The 22,126-nt window shown below is 50.4% G+C and overlaps 2 protein-coding genes across 6 annotated transcripts in view; one reads left to right on the top strand and one right to left on the bottom strand.

Moving 5' to 3' along the window:
- Positions 1-9,568: 9,568 nt before the first annotated feature.
- Positions 9,569-22,126, bottom strand: part of ZCCHC17 (zinc finger CCHC-type containing 17) — an 81,006-nt gene continuing 68,448 nt past the window's right edge. The window contains exon 8 of the mRNA XM_009203494.4: positions 9,569-10,242. Coding sequence (XP_009201758.1) covers positions 10,210-10,242 — 33 coding nt within the window. The 3' untranslated portion in view covers positions 9,569-10,209. The remainder of the gene's footprint in view (positions 10,243-22,126) is intronic.
- FABP3 (fatty acid binding protein 3) lies at positions 10,313-21,660 on the top strand. Of its 5 annotated transcripts, none has more exons than XM_017959060.3 (6): positions 10,313-10,450; positions 10,748-10,819; positions 14,110-14,209; positions 17,829-18,001; positions 19,884-19,985; positions 21,384-21,660. In XM_017959060.3, the coding sequence occupies exons 3-6, from the start codon at positions 14,137-14,139 to the stop codon at positions 21,435-21,437; spliced, it is 402 nt and encodes a 133-aa protein (XP_017814549.1). In that variant the 5' UTR covers positions 10,313-10,450; positions 10,748-10,819; positions 14,110-14,136; the 3' UTR covers positions 21,438-21,660. The 5 variants fall into 5 exon arrangements, with proteins under 5 accessions (XP_017814549.1, XP_009201738.1, XP_009201736.1 ...); XM_009203474.3 differs by having other exon boundaries at positions 10,734-10,819; XM_009203472.3 differs by having other exon boundaries at positions 10,662-10,819.

Below are 22,126 nucleotides of genomic sequence, written 5' to 3'. Positions count from 1 at the left end.
AACCCCCTTATCTGCTGCTCCTGTCCGACTGCACCCCTATCCTGTGTGGAAAAGATGGAATGGTTAACTGGAGACTTCTGAGATTAACAAATCCTGAGCAGAGCGCAGGACAAGCAGAGAGAAAAAAGGAAAGGGAATACAAGCTGGCTAAGCTCCCATTGTGTTATCTGTTTCCACACCTTGCAGGGATGTGGAAGGGCCATCTCCCTGCTCCCCAGACAAAGCTACTCCCTGTACCTTCTATTAGAGCTTCCTGTGAGGAGAAGCTGGAATAGATGGTCAGCAGTCCCAGTTTTCATCCCGTCTGTGTCCCCAACCCATTCTGGGACCCTGGACAACTGGTCTTCCCACATCCAGCCTGTTTCCCCATCTATAAACCAAAAAAGTTGGAGGTTCCTTCAGCACTCCCACCTGACTTTTGGTTTTCTACACTATCTTTGACAACCACTCCTGGCTCTGCACAACAGGACTGTGACCCTCACCCTGGGCCAGCTGCAGGCCTCTGCCCCAGTCTCTGATGCCAGGTGCAGTCACCGACTCCTGGGTCTGGGAGCATTTACTCCCATTAGACAGATGGAGAAAATGTGGCCCCAGGAGGGGACCACACGCAGTAACTTAGTGGCAGGGCCCAGGTTCAACCAAGTCTTCCTACCAACCCTCCCTCCAAGGCTTGGCTGCTGCGGCCACCATCACTGGCTCTGAACTATAAGCAAGATGCTGTCTCTTGGGAAACTCAGCACCCACAACACAATCTCTGCCCCTATCCCCACTCCTATCATTCTACCAGTCACAAATGAGAAAGGGCATTCATCCCTCACTGTACTGATGGAGAGACTGAGATCCGAATGGAGAAACTGAGATCCAGAGAGATGCAGTGGCTACTCTAGATCATTTAGCCAGGAGCCTCCTGGCTCCAATCTCGTGGCTCCCCAGAAACGCATTTCTTCTTTTCCCAACCCCCTACTAAAGACCTCAATCCCTGCTAAGCATCCAGAGGCTCTGGAATCTGAGGGCTCTCTCTGGGCCCCTCCCCCATCCCAAGGGATCCAGGGCGAGACCACTGTGTCTGTGTGGGGTGGGGCTGGGGTGAGTGGTGCTATTTCCCAGGGATTGAAAAAAAACCTCAAGAGGGGCACTGCTTGCTCTTTGCAAGTTGACTGGACCTCCATTCCCACCCAGGCTGCAGAAAGGACATGCGGAGGTAGTGGGGACGGGACAGCAGGCAGGGGAGGGATAGCCAAACCTGCTTGAGGCCCAGAGAGCAGGGCTTCCATTCTTTAAATTGGCCTCCCCAGACCCTCCAGGACCATATAAGTGGGTTCCAGCACCCTTCCTGGCTTCCACCAGTGAAGATCCCTTTTATTTCCTGGACTTCCACCTAAGAATTTGGGTTTTTTTTTTTTTTTTTTGAGATGGAATCTCGCTTTGTCGCCCAGGCTGAAGCGCAGTGGCACGATCTCGGCTCACTGCAAGCTCCACCTCCCCGGTTCACACCATTCTCCTGCCTCAGCCTCCCGAATAGCTGGGACTACAGGCGCCTGCCACCACGTCCGGCTAATTTTTTTGTATTTTTTTAGTAGAGACGGGGTTTCACTGTGTTAGCCAGGATGGTCTCAGTCTCCTGACCTCATGATCTGCCCGCCTCGGCCTCCCAAAGTGTTGGGATTACAGATATGAGCCACTGTGCCCGGCCAGAATTTGTGGCTTTTTGAGACAGAGTCTCACTCTGCTGCCCAGGCTGGAGTGCATGGCATGATCATGGTTCACTGCAACCTCGACCTGGGCTCAAGTGATCCTCCCACTCAGCCTCCCAAGTAGCTACAACTACAGGCACGTGCCACCATGCCCAGCTAATTACTTAACTTTTTTTTTGTAGAGATGAGGGTCTCACTTTGTTGCCCAGGCGGGTCTCAAACTCCTGGGCTCAAGCGATCCTCCCACCTCAGCCTTCCAAAGTGTTGGAAATACAGGCATGAGCCACCACACCTGGCCTAAGAATTTGTTTGAAGATAGGGTTTAATGGAGTAAAAATAGCCCTCAAACCACAGCCATGAACTCACTTTACTCAGATGGGGAAAGAGCTTTAGAGGATAAGTGGTTTGTCCCAGGTAGCACAGCAAGGCACTGAGGGAGCCCTAATGGGACCCACACTCCTGTCTCCCAGCTGCCCCTCCTTCTTCTCAAGGCTGCCTTTCAGATCCTCCTGTAAGCAGGGCCTGGGTGGGGAGGCTTCATGAAGGCTCAGTGGGGGACCAAGTCTGGGGTTCAGACAACAAACTGACAGCAGACCTGTTTTCGGTGGAGGCTTATACTGTGGTCTGCCCTGAGAAGAGGACAGAGAGATGAATAAGGCACAGCACCTACCCTCAGCAAGCTCCCCATCTGCGCCTGAATATGGGGAGAGTGGGTTCCCACAAAGCTAATTCTTGACACCTCCCCTTTCACTCTAAGTTTTCATTTTCCTTAGCCATGAGCCCTCAATCTTACCATTCTGCCTTTCTCCTGATGTCGCTATCCTCCTCCCTCTTGTTTCCTTCCACCCGTCCTTTCCCCTCCCACATTACTCTCTTATCCCACCCTATTTTACAACCAGTAGCCTGGGGAAAAGAGCATAGCTCAAATGAGGAAGAAGGCAGAACAGTCAGTCATGGCTCAGCTGGACTGAGCTGCAGTGCTTCTCCTTCTGGGGAAGGGGTGCGCTGTCATCTGCTACTGACACATCCCTCTAAGGCACTCAGCCCTGCAGGGAGCAACCTGATTCTATGACTGACATCTAATCTTCACACTCACTTTGCAGGAAGGCAAGGAGAAGTAATCCCAGCCTCCAGATGGAAAGATCAAAGCCCAGAGAAGGTCAGTGGTGGTTGGAGGCCTGAGATCACACAGCAGCCAAGTCTGGAGTCACTAGTCAAGGCGACCTTGACTAGTCACCCAATCTCCCCTTCCCTTCTCTTCCAAGTGACCTTGACTAGCCACCCCACCTCCCCTTCTCTGCCCCACCATGGCCCTGGGAGATCTGTTGTCCTGTGAGGGAAAGGGGCTCCAGGCTGGGCTGCATCTGAAGCCCCTAGATCCAGAGACATCATTTCTTGGGCCATCTATCCTTGAATTATCTCTAAAATCCACCTTCCTTTCTTTTCCCAGGACCCCCATACCCTGCTCCCAGCATCCTCTGCCTCAGCTAGCCATGGGGATTGAGAGAATTGGGCTAAAGGGCACAGCTCATAGTCCTGGATGCCCTAGCCAGACATCTGCCCCACTGTGGATACCTCAGTGATTCCTGGGGAGTCAGGCAACACCTGTTCCCAGAGCCCCCACTTCTCTTAGAAACAGAAACCAGCTCTGGGCCTCACTATGTGCCAGGATCTATGTAAGCACTTGCTGTGTGTTAGCTCACTGTACCCTCAGAGGAGGCAACTGAGGCACGAGAGAGGGCGAGTAATCTGCCTGAACAGATGGTAAGTGGTTAAGGCAGGACTTAAACTCAGAAATCTGATTTCAGAGACTTTTTTTTTTTTTTTTTTTTGAGACAGAGTCTTGCTCTGTCACCCAGACTGGAGTGCAGTGGCGCGATCTTAGCTCACTGTATAGCCTCTGCCCTCTGGGTTCAAGTGATTCTCCTGCCTTAGCCTCCCAAGTAGCTGGGATTACAGGCATGCACCACCATGCCCAGCTAATTTTTGTATTTTTAGTAGAGACGGGGTTTCACCACGTTGGCCAGGCTGGTCTCGAACTCCTAATCTCAAGTGATCCACCTGCCTCGGCCTCCCAAATTGCTGGGATTACAGGTGTGAGTCACCACGCCTGGCTCAGAAACTTTTAACCACTGTATCAGAGACCTCCAGTACCCTGATATCTACTCTCTCCCTTTTCTATAGTAAAAAGCAGTCCAGAATAATCACTGTATTTCCTAGTCTCACTTGCATCTAGATGTAGCCGAGAGAGAAGAGATGTGTGCAGTGGCCAGGCCATGCCTTTAATTAGGAGTGTGTCCTCTTCCCTTTCCCCCTCTCTCTAGTTGCAATGTGGGCATGGGTGAGCCCTGCTGGACCGTGCAGTCTGGATAGCTGCCACAGCCTCCTAACCGAAATCTTCCATGCAGCCTCCACACAGCAGACAGGGAACTCTTCCCATAATACAAATCAGATCATGAAGGTCCCCTGCCCGAAACCCTCCATTACTCTCAACTGCTTTCAGAAGGAAGGCCAGACTCCTGGATGATGAGCAAGATCTTCTCCTGTGTGACCTACATTATCTTTCCATTCTCATCACTTGCTATTTTTATCTTCTGCCGTCACCCCAGGGCAATCATCAGGAAAATCTCATCCTCTCTCAACGAATCCTTCTCCTCTGCCTTCCCAATTCCCCTCCCCACATGTGGTGGACGCCTATGTGCCTATCCTTCAAGACCCAGTCCAAAGAGTGCCTCCTGTATGAAGCCTTTCCTGACTTTCCTGGCAGAGTAGGGGGCTCCCTCCTCTGGTATTCCATGGTATAGAGACAGCCCTATGTGATAGTAATAGCCTTTCTGTATTGTCACAGTCTGTAGAAAAGTCCATCTCTCCGAGCATGGGCAGGGACCAAGTCTAGGTCATCTGTCGGTTATCCTCCGTACTCACCATGAGGCCAGGCATCAGACTAGTGACAGTCAAGTTCAATGAGTGACTGACAGAGAGAGAAAATGTGTGTGAATGGCCCAATCTGGCTAGAGACCCAGGCCAAGGAGACAGAGGACATCTATAAATAGTCCCATCCTCGGGCCCCAGATCAGGCCTGGTGCCCAGATAAACTGATCCTGGGTGAGGGGACAGGGGCCCAGAATGGGCGGGTACAGACTGAAGACTGAAGAAGAGTCCTCTGGAGTCTGTTAGGAGGAGGAGATGGGCCTTGCCTGACTATTGGCAGGCAGACCTGGTGGTCAGACCTCAGTGATCCTCAGGGACCAGTGAATATTCCAGGCTGGGGCTGAGCATCACCTGCTCCCTTGGCCCCACTTATAGGGCAAAGGGGAGCCTGCCAGCCTACTCACTGATGAAAAGGCAGAGACACTGGAAAAGTTTATCCTCTCTCTGCTCTGGTCCCACCTCACCCTCTCCCCTACTTGGAAGTTCCTTTCCTGAACTAGCAACTGCCAAAGCTTGAGGGATTAAATAGATCATCTGGCCCAACCTCGTAACATAGAGTTGGGAACACTGAAGAAAAGAGACTGGCCCAAGGTCACAGAGAAGGCAGGGTGAACACTGTCACAGGGAGAGCCAGTGTAGAATAATGGTTAAGCCATGAGCTCTAGAGCCAGTCTACCTGAGTCCAAATCCTGGCTGTCACCTGTACATCAGGGATGAGAATAGTACCTCCCTCACTAGGTTTTATTGTCAGGGTGACGCGAGTTGAAAGACAAAAAGCTGCTAAGTCCAGTGCAGTGCTCAGGGAGTGATGCACCAATGTTAGCCACAATTTTCTGCACCACGCTCATAGCACACAAAGCTTCTCTATACCCACAATCTCGTTTATTCTCTTGAAAGGTTAGACATTACTATCCTCATCACACAGAGGAGGAAACAGGCACAGAGAGACTGACTTGCCCAAGTTCACTCAGGTGTTATGTCTCCCAATTTTCCTTGGTGGTCTTTAAACCTCCTCCCCATTTCCTCTAACAGATCATAAACTGGCTCACCAGTGGTGGGAGAAGAATCGGTAGCCAGACATATACCAGCCTATGATTCCTGGTGCTGTCTGGGCTTTTTTTTTTTTTTTTTTTTTGAGACAGAGTCTTGCTCTGTCACCTAGGCTGGAGTATAGTGTCATGATCTTGGCTCACTGCAACCTCCGCCTCTCGGGTTCAAGTGATTCTCCTGCCTCAGCCTCCCGAGTAGCTGGGATTACAGGTGCCCGCCACCACGCCTGGCTAATTTTTTTGTATTTTTAGTAGAGTCAGGGTTTCACCATGTTAGCCAGACTGGTCTTGAACTCCTGACCTCAACTGATCTGCCCCCCTTGGCCTCCCAAAGTGCTAGGATTACAGGCGTGACCTGGACTATGTTTACTCCTGCACAGGGTGATCCCATGCTAAGAAGGACAGCCTTCTCCATCTGACTTTATCTCTTCCTGACTCTGATCCTATCCCTCTAACTTCATGGTCCTCCCACTGCCAACCTTTACAAGGAGAAATCTTTCACCCTGGGCTCCAGTCCTGGTCACCCCCAGCCCACCCAGTCCTTCCTGCAAATGGGCTCCTTCCTTTTCCTGTCCGGTGTCTTTGTTTACTACAGAGTCCTGGGTTGCTGCCCCATCAACCAACCCGGACAACTCCCAAGATCTCAGCCCAAGCCAGGCTGACAGTGTTGGCTTTGTACTTGCTTCCTGGAACACATCTGGCCTCAGACTCCTGAGGCCAAGATACACTCTCTGCCAGCCACTCTGCCATGGCTTGCCAGCTCTCCTCACCCAGGGACAACAGTGGTCATCTGTCCACACCAGCCAGGCTCGTCAGGCCTCTGGGAGCTGCTCGAATCCTTCCACAATCTTGGGTAAGCTGTTCCTGAATAGAATGCACTATGAGGCATGACTACTGGTCCATCTGTTTGGTGCCAGAAGAGGAGATGGAGGCCAGGCCACATGGCACATAAGCATGCTTGAGACCTCATGGTGATGTGAGGTGCCATTTTATAAACCTAAGGTTTACCTTTCTAATTATACTTTACCTAATCCAATATTAGAGGCTATTTAGATTTTTGCAGAGGCAACCTTTTTTCATTTGAGAGAAAAGGAAACTGAAGTTTGAGGAGGGAGCCAGGGTCAGCCCCAGGTATGGGGCCTGGTTTAATGACTCTCTGGGAATAGCCCTAGCCCTGTGCCTGCAAAAAAGCTGCTGTTGGGATCCAGACTACACTCATGCTTTCCAAAGCGCAGTTCTCACTTGGGAGTACTTGGGGCCCCACCACACACAGGAAATGTCCCAGGCTACTAGCCCTCAGGGATGGAGTGAGAAAGAGGACACAAAACAGGATACTTTGGCAGGAGGAAAGTTGAGAGTAGTAGAGAAGGAGATGGTGATGGTGTCAGAATTTCAAAACAGAGAACACTGCAAGAACAAGTGACTTTCTTTTCTCCAGAGAGACTGTTTGTCCACTCCACAAATACGTACCAGGTCCTGTGCACAGCAGGGAGCAACACAGACTGGGTCTCAGCCCTCTAAGGGCCTCTGGTGTAATCGCAAAGACAGACTCTGAAACAAACATCAAAGCAGGATAGGAAAGGTCAGGGAAGATGGGGCTACCCAGAAGCAGGATAGTTACGCTGAAAGCTGAAAAATGAGTAGGAGTTGACCGGGCGTGGTGGTTCATGCCTGTAAACCTAGCACTTTGGGAGGCTGAGGCAGGTGGATCACTTGAGGTCAGGAGTTGGAGACCACACTGGTTAACATGGTGAAACCCCATCTCTACTAAAAATACAAAAATTAGCTGGATGTGGTGGCAGGTGCCTGTAATCCCAGCTACTCAGGGGACTGAGGCATGAGCATCGCTTGAACCTGGGAGGCACAGGTTGCAATGAGCCGAGATTGCACCATAGAACTCCAGCCTGGGTGACAGAACGAGACTGTCTAAAAAAAAAAATTATTTTAAAAAGATTTTTTGAAAAAGAAAAAAGGAGTTAATGAAAAGACTGTAGGGGTGAGGAAGAGCACTGTTGGCAAACATAAAGAGAGAAACATGGTGCCCCCTCAATGTACAAAAAGGTCAGAGTGGCTGCAGTGTGTGTGGAAAGCTGGGAGAGGCAGGTAGGGGCTAGAGTATGTGGGCTGTGAGGCTGTGGGTTTTGGCTATGGGTTTTGGCTATGGTGTCATGTCAAAGAAACTGGGTCTGGTGCCAAGGACCACAGGCAGCCAAGGAAGGAGGCTGGAAGAGACAAAACATAAACCAGGTACACCTGTCCCAGCTACTGGAGAGGCTGAGGCAGGAGGATCACTTGAGGCCAGGAGTTGGAGAAACATCCTTTGTGCTGCATTCCTCAATTTGTCTTTCCCTAGCTTTGCAGAGTCCTTGGGAGGCTGGCTAGGTGAGGATAGTGATAATGCTCTTTGCAGATTCAGAAACTGAGACCCAGTGAGATCACGACTTGCCCGAGGTCACACAGCTGTTGTATACATATGGCAAGATTGGAACCCAAGTCTCACTCCAGAGCCGCTAAAGCTAGAGGGGTAGATTCTCTCCTTCACTCACTCATTTGTTCATTCATTCAATATACTGTACCTGTCTACAGCCATAGCACCCTGCATGCGCCCCATCGTGTCAATATACTATACCTTAGTCTCCGCCAGGAACTTTTCTTAAAAAGGATTTCAGTAACAAATTAGACCAAGGAAATAGATGAGACCAGCTATAGAGTCTCGTCTTCCTTCTGTCAGCAACAGGGAGAGGCTGGTTTCTGAGAAGACAGATTGCCCCTCCCCACTGAGGTACCCCCCTCTCCCCCAGGGCAGGGAGGGTCATTGTTCTCATTTCAGAGAGCATTCTGCCACAGGCAGCAGTTTCTTAGAAGCAAATTGGTGTTGAGTAAACCTCTGCCATCATTTGTTCTCTCCAGCCCACAGTATCTAGAACTCTTGGGGAACAAGGAAGCAGATTTCCTAGTGGCAGAAAGAACACTCCACTCCACCCACTGTGGCTCCAGCCCCCCTGCACTGTGAGCTAAGTGAGAGCAGGGCGCTCTCCTGTTCACCCTGGATCCCCACTGAGCCCAGCACAGTGCCTGGCCATAGGAGGTGCTCAATTAAGATTGGTAGAATGAATGAATATTTAAAGAGCGAGAAACGGTAATATGAGGAAACTCATGTCCAAGATCTGAAGGCCACTCTGTGACCTCATTGAGGAGGAGTTGGCCATATACTTGAATCCTATCCTACTGATTCAGGGTCTCAAAGGGCCTTGGCTTACTCAAATATCCTAGGGAAAAGAACTGGAAGAAGGAAAGGAGAAAGGAATTACCATTCCTTCAATATTAGTGCATGGTAGGCTTTCCATTTGTTATCTCTTTTAATCCTCCTGACAACGCTGAGAAGTTGATGGCCTTCCTCTATTTGGGAGAAAACGAGACTCAGAAGGGGGAAAGGGAGCTTGTTCTAGGTCTCTAGCTAGTAAGTGCAGCCCCTGGAATTTAGAATCAGGGCTCTTTCCAAAGACATTGAATCTGAAGATGTCAGAGGCATTCTTCCTTTTTTTTTTTTTTTTTTTGAGATGGAGTCTTGCTCTGCCGCCCAGGATGGAGTGCAGTGGCGCTATCTCGGCTCACTGAAAGCTCCGCCTCCTGGGTTCACACCATTCTCCTGCCTCAGCCTCCCGAGTAGCTGGAACTACAGGCGCCCACCACCACACCCGGCTAATTTTTGTATTTTTTTTTTTTAGGAGAGACGGGGTTTCACCATGTTAGCCAGGATGGTCTCAATCTCCTGACCTCGTGATCCGCCCACCTCGGCCTCCCAAAGTGCTGGGATTACAGGCGTGAGCCACCATGTTTGGCCTATGTCAGAGGCATTCTAACCAGAGTGACTCCATCTTGAATAGAGGCTGGGTAAAATGAAGCTGAGACCTGGTTGGGATGCATTCCCACATGGTGAAACATTCTTAGTCACAAAATGTTTACAGTTAAGGGAACAGGTTAATAATGTTTACTAAACAGACATTTCTTTGCTTCTCTAATAAACTTGCTTTTACTTTATTCTGTGGATTTGCCCCAAATTCATTCTTGTGTGAGATGCAAGAACTCTCTCTTGGGATCTGGATTGGGACTCCTTTCTGGTAAACAAAGACACATGGACCAAGGGCATAAAAAGAAGGGATGTCTAAGACTTGCTGGTCCCATGGCAGGCAGAGGCAGAAAGAGCCCTACCATCATTACCAGCAAATGGGAAAAGTTCCCAGTTGCAGATACTAGGGGTGGGATGGGGCGGGGGTAGTCAGCATCCATAGACTTAGACCCTGAAGAGGCAAAAAAGGAGGGCCATGTGCTTGGGTCAGCAAAGCTTCTAGCTCAGCTTCTTCAGCCTCTAGCTCTTTCCTGGTGCCAGTAGCACATTCTCTAGTGGAGGCATCCAGATGGCAGGGAGGGTCCAGGAAACAGCTGAACATGCTGAGCAGGCCTCCCTTGTGCCCGCTCCCCATGGCCCCATGGATCATCCGGTGCTGCAGCTCATCTCATTGGCTGGCTTCTGGTTACTCATCTCTCCTCTTCTCCATCTTCCCAGCCTGTGGTTGCCGTGGAAACATAGAACAGTGACCTCACTATAGGATGAAGGCTGGGGAGATGCTGCTTTTGGCAGGCACTGGTCTTGCTGCCTGCCAGATGTTATATCCACATCTGAATCTGCTGAGGGCAAGACAGAGGAGCACAAAAAGGGACAGGGCTCACATTCTCCCCCAAATGTAGTCAGCATAACAGAGGAAGAGGATGCAGGTAACTCAGAGGGATGAGGAGAGAACTGTACATACTTAGAAGGGAGAAGGATGTAAACCAGGAGGAAAGGAGATGGGGTGTGGCTTATGGGTTAACTTGGGTGACCCAGGTCTGAGCACGGAGGTGAGGTGGGGGAAGGGCAGTGAGGGTAGCTGGTCTGAGGCTTGTCTGGTAGAGCTCCTCAAAGCCCCATGCTGCTCAATTTGGACAGGCCCAAGAGAGGGAGCAAATGGATTTTCTGGCAGTGCCTCCCACCCGAACCCATCCTGAAAAACGTCTATAGCTCCTTTTTCACAGTTGCAGCAGTTTCCAATCCTGTCCCAGAAATAAGAAAACTGAGGATTAAAGAAGCAAAGCAATCTGCCTTGGGTAAGTAACTCAGCAGGTAGTGGCAGAGTTCAGACTAGGTCTTAGGTGTCTGCACCATCCCTGGAGACAATAAGAATAGCAGCAAGAGGAGCAGCAGCAGTGAACTTTAGTAAGTCAACCATGTTCAGCATTTAAATGTATTATCTTGGGCCAGGTGTCGTGGCTCACACCTGTAGTCTCAGCACTTTGGAAGCCAAGGCAAGCAGATTGCTTGAGGCCAGGAGTCCAAGACCAGCCTGGGCAACATGGCAAAACCCTGTCTCTACCAAAAAAACACAAAAAAAATTAGCCAGGTGTGGAGCCATGTGCCTGTAGTCCTAACTACTCAGGAGGCTGAGGTGGGAGGATCCCTTGAGTCTGGGAGGTCAAGGCTGCCATGAGCTGAGATCATGCCATTGCACTCCAGCCTGAGTGACAGAGTGAGACTCTCTCCAAATAAATAAATAGGCCGGGCGCAGTGGCTCATGCCTGTAATCCCAGCACTTTGGGAGGCCGAGGCAGGCAGATCACTTGAGGTCAGGAGTTCAAGGCCAGCCTGGTCAATACGGTGAAACCCCATCTTTACTAAAAATACAAAAATTAGCCAGGCGTGGTGGCCCGCGCCTGTAGTCCCAGCTACTTGGGAGGCTGAGGCAGAAGAATCACTTGAACCCGGGAGGCAGAGGTTGCAGCGAGCTGAGATAATGCCATTGCACTCCAGCCTGGGCAACAGAGTGCAAGACTCCATCTCCAAAAAAAATCCCTTCATTTTAAAGATGAAACTGAAGCCGGCGTGGTAGCGCACACCTGTAATTCCAGAACTTTAGGAGGCCGAGGCAGGCAGATCACCTGAGGTCAGGAGTTTAAGACCAGCCTGGCCAACGTGGTGAAACCCCGTCTCTACTAAAAATACAAATATTATCCAGGGTTGGTGGCAGTTGCCTGTAATCCCAGCTACTCGGCAGGCTGAGGCAGGAGAATTACTTGAACCCAGGAGGTGGAGATTGCAGTGAGCTGAAACAGGTCATTGCACTTAAGCCTGGGCGATGAGACTCCTTCTTAAAATAAAAAAAAGAAAGAAAGAAAAAAAAGAATTGGAGACTCAGAGTGGCTTAAGTGAATTGCCCAAGGCCACACAGCTAGTACCCAACAAATTTCAGATCAGAACGCAGATCTGCCAGCAGTCATTAGCCCAGCCCCAGCTCTCCATCATTGCATTATATGGGCCACGTAAAGAGACAGTTCTGGTTCCTGGCCACACAGTCCTTGAGAGGAGGCCCTGTGTGTGAAGGCTGTGACCTTGAGTCAGAAATCATCTTTTCCCCCTCCTTCTCTCCTGGCACCTGTTCCAACAGTGAGATCACCAAGGTTCCATGCCCAGCCCTGAGGCCTGTCCCTATAGCTTTGGCAGAAATAAGCCTCTGAGTCTTCTGGCAACCAGACTGTCCAAAGGAATCAAGATCTTAGGGTGGGGAGAGGGCTCTTCCTCCCTGGCCTTGTTCCCAGAACAGTCCAGGGAAGGGAGGCAGGGTTTGCACATGGAGAAACAGAGTCCCAGGAAGGAGGGCCTGCCATACTATACGCACGTGGCAGGCTTAGGGCTCCTGTGTTGGCTTCTGCAGGCCCACCCTGGACAGGCTGCTGCTGGCTGAAATTCAGTTCGGCACTACTCCTTGACGTGCAGAGCCTCCTGCCATCCCTCAGAAACTCATTTATTCCTCACTTCCTCCGAGAAGCCTACATTGGGCCCCCAGGTCAGGACAGGACAGGATTCCCTTTAGAACCACCACACTAGTTTTGTGTCTGGCTGCCCAGAGGTGTGTGTCTTGTTCCCTGTTGTCTCTCTCCAAAGCAGGGCCTGACACAAAGTAGGTGCTTTATTAACTGCTGAATTAATGAGTGAGCTCCTCAGAGTTTCAACATGTTCATCTTTTTAAAAAGAGAAAATAACACAGTAACACCTACATCATGGATTTTGCTTTAAAAGTTCAATGAGGCCAGGTGTGGTGGCGTGTGCCTATAGTCCCAGCTACTGGGGAGGCTAAGGTGGGAGGATCCCTTGAGCCCAGGAGTTTGAGGCTGCAGTGACCTATGATGGCGTCACAGCACTCCAGCCTAGGAGACACAGCGAGAGACCTTGTCTCTAAAAAATAATAATAAAATAAAAAGTTCAATGAAATAATACACCTAAAGCCCTCAGCATGCAATAAAGAGCAATACAAGGCGGGTCTTATTTTTACTGAAAGTGCTTAGTAAACTATACAGTGACAAACCACGCACAGCAGGCTCTCAAAAGGAGGCAGCAAATTACCCAAAAGTGCAGGCGGCTTGCTAGTGTGCACAGGTCAAAGAAAGGGCGGCAGGTGGGGAAGGCAGCCGTGGGCCCTGAAGAGCTGACCGAATTGGCAGAATTTCTGAAGGAGGGGAACTGGGAACGACCTGAGCTAAAGCTCGGAGCTGTGAGAAGAAACCGGAAAAGCCCGGAGCACTTGCAGGGGCGGGTGGGGAGTTGGATGGTGGTGTGGGGTAGGGTGGGGAGGGAGGAGGGCTAGTAGGAGACATTCCGCAGGGAGGGGCAAGCACGTGTGAGGCGGGCGGGGCGCGAAGGGTCAGGCTTTTGCTCAAAACAGGCGGAGGACAAGGTCAGCTCAGCCGCAGACCGAGCCCCTGGTGATTGTCTCCGCCACCGGGCAGTGAGAGTGAAGGGAGAGCGCGAGCTCTGAAGCCCGCTAGACCAAGCTTGCAATCTGAGCCCCATTCACCCCCTCCTATTTCTTGAGACCTTGTCAGTTCCCCTCTCAGCCTCGGGCTCCTCACTTATAAAACGAGGAGAGATGCCTGTGCCAGAAGTCAACCAGAGCTTTTCTCGGCATGGGCACCAGCCCAAGGGCGTTTTCCTTTTCTAGTCTCATCTCTGCTCTGAACCCAAGCTCAAAGAGGGACTGGGGGACGGAAGATATCCATGCCATGCGCCCTAGCTCTCGGGCTGGTGCCGGCTGCTGCCTTCTCAGATTCCAGAGTGCCTAGAGGCCAGGAAAGGGAGAAGGTCCTGCCAGACCAGCGTGGGGACTTGGGGGCCAGGCACTGGCGCTGACGCAGGCAAGCAGGGCGCCACTGGCTGGTCCCCACCCACCTCGGTGGGTTGGGGGATGGGCGGACCAGCCCCTCCTGGGTGAGCCCTAGCCTGGGGCTTCCTATTTCGGGAGCTGGGGGCGTGGGCCACGTCTCCTCATGTGATGCGAGGGCTATTTAAAGCGGCAGCCCGGCCAGGGAGCCGCCGTCGGAGCCCTTGCATGCCTTCTCTCTTGTAGCTTTTCTCAGCCTAGCCCAGCATCACTATGGTGGACGCTTTCTTGGGCACCTGGAAGCTAGTGGACAGCAAGAATTTCGATGACTACATGAAGTCAATCGGTGAGCAAGCCGCGGGGCTCAGGATGCTGGCTTGGGCTGGTAGCGTGCCTAGCCCCATGCAGCACTCCTGCTGCATCCCTCCTGGTTAAGACTGGGGAATAGGGGAGCGCGGAGATGGCAGCCTGGGCTAGGGCAGATAGGGCCTGTAGGGAGGGGGCTTTGGTGGTCCAAATCTGGTTAGAGACCACGGTAGGGAGGGGGAGGAAGGAGGCAGCTGTGTGGGAGGCTCTTTCCAGGAAGAGGGATATATGAATTGGAGGAAGGAGGAGGGTTTGGAAAAAGAACACTGATCACAGGAAGGGGAGTCTAGCCAGGGGAGAAAAAGAACACGGGCATGGGTAGTTTAGAAATTGGAGGAGACTGAACCCAGAAAGGGAATGGGGCAGCTAGGGAGTGTACTATGACCTTAAACAAGTAGGAAATACCTAGGAGGAAAAAGATTAGTGGGGAAAACCGTGGATCAGTGAATCAGATATGAGAAGGACATAAGACAGGAACCTGCAGTAAGCAGCAATCCCCATCTCTCCATGTTGGATTAGGGGAAAGAATTCTTGTAGAAGAATGCCCTCTTGTCTCACCAGCCAGTCTGACCTTGTCCTGCAGTCTATGTAACCAGGCCTTAATCACGGTCTGCGAGCCTTGGGGTAGGGTGGGGCAAGAGGCCCATCATCAGCTGGGCCTTTCCTGCAACCCAAAGCTCACCCACCTGTGCAAGGGGTAGGCAGAGAAAGCCATTGGACTTCTGATGTGCAGTAGAGGGTCCCAGAGCAAGGTCAAGACCTGGGAGGGAGGGTCACTGGTTTAGGAGGATGTGGAAAACTGCTGTGGTGTTGGGATGGAGAAGAATAAGGATTCAAAGAATCATGGCCAGGCGCGGTGGCTCAAGCCTGTAATCAGCACTAGGGAGGGAGCCGAGAGGCAGGCCGGATCCGTAGAGGTCAAGGAAGTGAGACCATCCTGGCTAATATGGTGAAACCCGTCCTACATAAAATACAAAAACTAGCCGGTGAGGTGTGAGCCACCTGTAGTCCCAGTTACTTTCGGGGCTGAGGCAGAGGAAGAATGGCGTAAACCTGGGTGAGGCTGCAGTGACTGAGATCGGCCACTGCACTCCAGCCTGGGCGACAAGTGAGACTCCGTCTCAAAAAAAAAAAAAAAGAATCTTACAGGTGAGGAATTTGGAGATTCCCATACTATCTAGTTCAGCAGGGAAACTGAAACCAGGAGAGTAGAAATGTATAACAATTCCACAGCAGAGCCAATATGAAAACCTAAGGTTTCTAGATCTGTAACTCAGAGCTCTTCCCACTACCCTACAGGCCCTGGGAGTGGGAAAAGTAGGAACTGCCTAGCTAATTATTGACCTCAGCCCTTCTTCTACTGCTTTGGGCTTAGATGGAGAGGTCAAAGCTCTCAACAGCCCCTACCCTATCCTGGGCGCTATGCCCAGTAATTCCAGGTAGGCAGTCATTCTTAGAGGACCACCCCCCAACCCCCACGAACACAGCCCAGCAGCTACTGGGAAGTTGGAATGACCAGATTTAGTTCCTCCTTCTAAAGCTGGGCCAGAGCTGAGTCCTTGAACTGAGCTGCAACAACTTTACCATTCTTGTTCTCTTATTCTGCCTCAAGTTGGGTAGGCAGGCTGGTCTCCCTGAAGTCCTGTTACCTTTCAGAAGCTTATGTTAAGGCAGCCTGCATTCTTATCGTAGGAATGGAAAGCCTGGGAAAATACCCTCCTCAGCTCTCAGTAAATAGTGCTGGCTTCATTTCTAAGTAGAACCCAGATCTCCCTGAGTCTCCTAAATTCTGTCAGCTCAATATTCTTAGTTTCTCTTGGTTCAGACCCTCACTCATACCGCAGTGGTTTCCTTTTCAAACACTCCATACCTCTGGGTAGGTCCTAAGTGAACAGAGCTCCCAGTGCCGTGACAAGGTCCTGCTCTATGCAGGGGAGTGTGATTGGCCTGACTCATCCTGATACCAAGGGGCAAGGCCAAGTTCCTCATTGGCCAAACAAAGGTGGGCTGATAGCATAATGGCAGAGGCAGCCCCTGCCCCTCCTGCTATAGACCTAGGGCTCTCAAGGGGCAAAGAGGTCCCGTCTAGTACCAGTGACCACAGGCACAACTGGTGGCCTGGATTGAGTATGTGCTGGGCAGAGTCGCCCAGTGAAAACAGTCAACAGTTCTGGAGCCTAGTTTCAAATCTATGTCAGTTTATTCTGTTTGAATTTAGACAAGACACTTCACTCTCTTCATTGTAAATTGGGGATAATCTACGCTTCTGGGCTGTTACAAGCATTAAGTAAAACCCATGTAGGGCATGTGCAGAGTACCTAGCTTCCAGCAAGCACTATGTAGCCAGGTACATTTGGAGACTTTACACACACCACTTCACTACACTGGGCTGCCTCCTGCCTCACCTCTGCCTTGGAGGACAGCTCAGCGTAAACTGCTGTGGGGAGAGGGGGCAGTCATGATTAGTTCTTTGTTCTTTACTTGCTTGCAGGGCACTTAGGACTTTGCCCAGTACCCAAGGAAGCCATGCTTGGGTCAGGAAGAGTCTCCGTAGAGCCTTAGACAGGGAGTCAGGAGACGGGTTTGAGTCTAACTCATTGTTGCTACCGCTTTAGGCTCCTCCTCAATCTGTACAATAGTACAAATACTTCCTTTGTACCTAACTCCTAGATCATAGATAACAGGCTTTGAAAATGATGGGTTGCCATATATAAGGGACAAGAGCACTAACGCTTCTTAGTTTCAGGATAAAAACTTCCAAAGTTGGAAAACTCTTATGCCTAAGGCTTTGGAAGGGAAAGTCTACGTTTCTCTTCTTTCCTCAGCCTTATGCTCTAGCCTTGGGAGGTAGTATAGCTGAGCACTTAAGCAAGCTCTGGAGTCAGACAATTCTGGGCTTCAATATCAGATTTGTGACCCTGGGCTTTACCTCTCTTTTTGCATCTGTAACGTGGAAATAGTCTTCAGAGGAACAGGAAGAACTAAATGAGATAACATGTACAGTTCTTACTACACAAAAAGTTCATAGTACTTTTTTTTTTTTTTTTGAGATGGAGTCTCACTCTGTCGGCCAGGCTGGAGTGCAGTGGCACAATCTCGACTCACTGCAACCTCCACCTCCTAGGTTCACGCAGTTCTCAGCCTCAACCCCCTGAGTAGCTGGAATTACAGGCACATACCACCACATCTGGCTAATTTTTTGCATTTTCAGTAGAGACAGGGTTTCACCATATTGGCCAGACTGGTCTTGAACTCCTGGCCTCATGTGATTCACCTGCCTTGGCTTCCCAAAGTGTTGTGATTACAGGCGTGAGCCACCACGCTCAGCCCAATAGTAACTTATTCTAATCCCAGCTCTGCCACTGACTTGCTATGGCACCGCTGTTCCTTAAGTATCTCATCTGTCTAATGGGATCAGTAATCTGTGTTCACCAAACAGAACGAAGGGCAAGACTGAATTTTAAAATTCCCATGCAAAGGCTTTGAAAGATACAGTCCTCCACTTCCCCATACCCAGGCCTGAGAGTTATGCATTGAGTTTCTTGTACACTGCTTCTCTACCCGAGCTCATATACTCACAATCTTCCCCCTACCCTCAGGAGTGGGTTTTGCTACCAGGCAGGTGGCCAACATGACCAAGCCTACCACGATCATCGAAAAGAATGGGGACATTCTCACCCTAAAAACACACAGCACCTTCAAGAACACAGAGATCAACTTCAAGCTGGGGGTGGAGTTTGATGAGACAACAGCAGATGACAGGAAGGTCAAGGTAAGTCAGGGAAACAGGGGTTGGGAATGAAGAGTGCTGAGACTCTAAAAGAGAATAGGCTGGTAGTCTTGGCTCCCTCGTATTGCACCCTGAGGGGCAGACTATCATGGGGAATTTAAATGAAACAAGGTTCATAAAGCCTGTGTAGTGCTGGAATGCCACTGCTGCTAAATACATGTCAGTTCTGTCCTCTTGTTTTCTTCCCTCCCTTCTTGGGATTCATCTATTGTCTGCCTCAGAATGGGCAGCACAGAGCCAGGATGTTCTTCTGACCTCAGTATCTACTCCAGCTCCAGCTGGGTGACCCTGTGCAAGGTATGCAGTAGCTCTAGGTTTCTTTCCCCTTCCATAGATGGCGGAGTTATGTGGCCATGGCTGTGACCTGAAGTGCTTTAGGAATGATGCCCAGAAGTCAGGGCCCTCCACTGAGTGAGGTCATTGTGGCCTCCAGCAGCAAAAAAGGCAGCCAGGAACAAGAAGCCACCTACTCAGATGCCGCTTCAACTTCTAATTCTCAGACATGGCCAATGACCCTGACAGACTAATTCCGATGTTGCCAGCGGACAGGCAGGAAGAGCTATGTTCCATGATAGGGCATTCACCTTGTCATGAATGTGTTTGCAGTGTCTTTCCACCAAACCTTAGCCCCCTCTCCCAGGGTTCTGTCACCCTGCAGTGACTGTCTTGGCAGCTTGCCTCAGCCTTCCAGGCCAGGCACGGGAGTGAGAGAACTTAGGGGCTTTGATCTCTATAGGGTGTCCCTATAGCAGTGTTCTATCATGACACTATCATTCAGCCCCATCAGCTATTTCCTCTTCCTCATAGCTGTCCCCAGAAAGCACAGCTGGGGATGGTGCCCAAAGATGGCAGTCTACTTGGGATAAAGGTGGCTGCCCCACCACATGCCCCTGCCTCCTTGGACTTGCCTACTTTCTCAAGGGGCAAGAACCCCAATTAAACACAATAGCCCTCTGGAATGCCTAGGGCAAAAATATCTACTCTGAGTAGGCAAAAAAAAAAAAAAAAAAAAAACCTAGGGGAATGAGAACAAGGAGTAAGGTAAGGATAAAAAAGAGCACACTAAGAGACAGGCCCCATACTCCTTATCACCCAAACAATACACAGAACCTTCTCAGATTCTCCTACTGAACCACCTTGCTCATCAGGATCCCTTAGCCTGGCCTTGTGGCCCCCAAACTCCTAGGAAAGAGAGACCTGGAAGAGCTGCCAAATGAGAACCAGCTGATGTATGTATGGCAGCACCCAGAGCTAAGGAACACTTCAAGGGCATCCAGTCACAGGACTCTGTGGTTGCTGCCCTCTTGTCAGCTAAAGAGATTACATGATATGGACCAAGAAAAGGTGTAGGAATACAGGCCAGGAAGTCTAATTATCCAGTACTTCCTATTGCTAAGGGTCTTTTAGACATTATGTAGACTAACCACAAGGCTGGAAAAAGATTCTCAGGACTATTCCTCCTCCTCAGTCAGTCTTTCCCAGGGGTAGACTAGTAAATCTCACCTGTATCTGAGGGGACTAGGCTGCGGGCATCACCTAGAGTACAGATAACTGTCTATCTTGAAGGCTTGTGGTGCCTCTCAGAGCCAGGCTCTCTGGCTCCACCATACTGCCTGCCTCTCCCTACTTGCCTAGTATCTGAAGGCCTCTTCCCTAGCAAGGCAGTAGTGGAGCAGAGGCTGGAGGTGAACTAGATGTCCTGCGGGGTTAGCTGGGAGGTGGATTGCCTGAGCTCTCATCCTCACACCATCACTTTGACCTCAGGGTCAAAGGCTGTGTCCTCTGGGGCCCCAGTGTCCAGACCCCACCCTGCCCCTCAATCCTGACTAAGATCACAGCTCAGGCCTATACTCTCTTTCCACAGTCCATTGTGACACTGGATGGAGGGAAACTCATTCACCTGCAGAAATGGGACGGGCAAGAGACGACACTTGTGCGGGAGCTAATTGATGGAAAACTCATACTGGTAAGATGGGCAACTTTGGAGCCATATCTGATTGGTTATTACTACTACTCTTTCAGCCAAGCCTGTTCTAAAAAGCCAAGTCCTCCCCTGAGAGCCATAGAAGCTGGGACAAGAGAGTGGTTGCAGGGTCAGGGTGGTATAAGGTGGGAATTTTCTGTGTAGTGGTTTTGGACTCACACTGGCTGGGACTCAAATCTTACCTTATAGGCTACATGACTGTGGGCAAATCACCTTCTCCAAGTGCAACTGTAAAATGGGTATAATACCAACCTTGTAGGGCTGCTGGAAGCCTGTAAGAGACAGTGTATGCACAGCACAAAGCATCACTGATTGAGGAACACAGCACGTGCTCCATGTCCTTTGTTTGCTCTTCCTGTGTTTCTACCTTGACTCGCCTCAGGAAGAAGTAGAAAACAGGGCCAAACCTGATCCCAGGCCCTCTAGGAGGGGCTCCCATTGCCTATCTCAGCATTCCCTTTCCTCTCCTCCCTAGGACTGCATTGTCACTTGCAGGGACAGGCTCGTGACTGGTGGGGAAACTGAATGACAGTACAGTCCTTTCTTCCCCATTCTAGTCCTACCCCATTTTCATGCTTTCTATGTCTGGCCTACTGCAACTACTTCACTACTGCCTGGGTAGGAAGTACCACAGCCAGGCTGGCAGATCTGTTCAAGCCTTGACGGAATTCCCCCCAGACCTGGGGAGAACAGCCAACTGTAGATTCTGCCTAACTGCAGGGCCTCAGGTTTTTCACCTAGGCATCTTCACTGCATACCTTCTTGGGTCAGCATAACCTCTTAACTGCATTCTTGCACTCACATGGGACAGGGGTCCCCTTGAAGTTTGGAATGAGGTGCCTGGTTTTGGTGGGGATGTGATATGCAGGACCAAATTCTCAGGGGGCAACTGAACTATGGTGAGGCCATGGGTCTGGCTCTATGATGCCAGACTGGACAGTGGGAGGTACAGGGCTCTGGCCCTGGCACTACTCTAAGTTAGGGAAGGATTGGAGTTGGTAGCCAAATACGGTCCTTTCCTGAGTCTCTGGATATTTTTCCTATTTGTTGACTATAAGCCAGGCACCATCTTAGACACTAAGGATGAAGGAAGCCAAATGGTATAAGGGAAGGAGAAACACTCAGGATCTTGACCAAATTACTTCCTCTCTAAAGGCTCGTTTTTTCCAAGTCTCTAAAATAACAATTACAATGCCTATCTTAAGGATTTGCTGTACATTATCAGAAAAAAAATTTATACACACACACACACACACACACACACGTACAACCGGCACATAGTAGGTACTCAAGTGACAATTATCAGGAGGAAGGGAGGGTAGAATGCTGGCAATGGCCTTCCTGGCTCCACCCCCCATCTCACTCTGTCTTTCCTTCCAGACACTCACCCACGGCACTGCAGTTTGCACTCGCACTTATGAGAAAGAGGCATGACCTGACTGCACTGTTGCTGACTACTACTCTGCCAATCGGCTACCCCTCGACTCAGCACCACATTGCCTCATTTCTTCCTCTGCGTTTTGTACAAATCCACGAATTCTTCTGAGGTCAGGTGCCACTGGCCGGGATCCAGTTCCCATTGTGTACGTGTGTGTTTTTTTTTTTTAACTGCACTCACAGGGTGCTCTGAGGTCAATAAAGCAGAGCCAAGACCACCTGGTTGCCTTTTTGCCTTTGGTAACGTAACTCTGAGAGTCTTGGTTTATCCTGTGTGTCAGACAGTGGGCAGAAATAACTGCCTGAAGGTTACTCAGGAAGAAGCACTGGATGGGAGACTGAAATGGACAATCTTGGAGCCTGTTAATCAGCTGATCACCTTACACATTCAATAATAAAACAGCTGTACCTACACTTTGCCTTTACACTGCCCCCCCTCAACATGGTCAAATGACCTAGTTCAGTCAGTGATGGGGCTTCCCCAGGTTTGGCTACTGAACTGTCACTTCAGGCCCATCCTACACTGAAAGCTCCTGGGTCTGGCTGTTCTCTGTGAAACGCTGTAGTCTCTCCCTTTCCAGAATTCAGTTTCAGGGCACAGAACCCAGGCTTGTACCATGGTGGTGGGAGAAAATGACCACTGGCCAAGAGGAATGCTGACCTCTGCACCAGGCTAGTACTCATGA

The sequence above is a fragment of the Papio anubis genome, chromosome 1, assembly GCF_008728515.1.
Source record: "Papio anubis isolate 15944 chromosome 1, Panubis1.0, whole genome shotgun sequence".
Classification (NCBI taxonomy): domain Eukaryota; kingdom Metazoa; phylum Chordata; class Mammalia; order Primates; family Cercopithecidae; genus Papio; species Papio anubis.
This window is presented reverse-complemented; position numbering and strand designations above follow the sequence as displayed.

Coding starts and splice junctions, on each gene's coding strand:
- FABP3 (XM_003891477.4), top strand. CDS start 14,137: ATGGTGGACGCTTTCTTGGGCACCTGGAAGCTAGTGGACAGCAAGAAT. Junction 14,210..17,828: donor TGACTACATGAAGTCAATCG/GTGAGCAAGCCG, acceptor CCCTACCCTCAG/GAGTGGGTTTTGCTACCAGG. Junction 18,002..19,883: donor CAGATGACAGGAAGGTCAAG/GTAAGTCAGGGA, acceptor CTCTTTCCACAG/TCCATTGTGACACTGGATGG.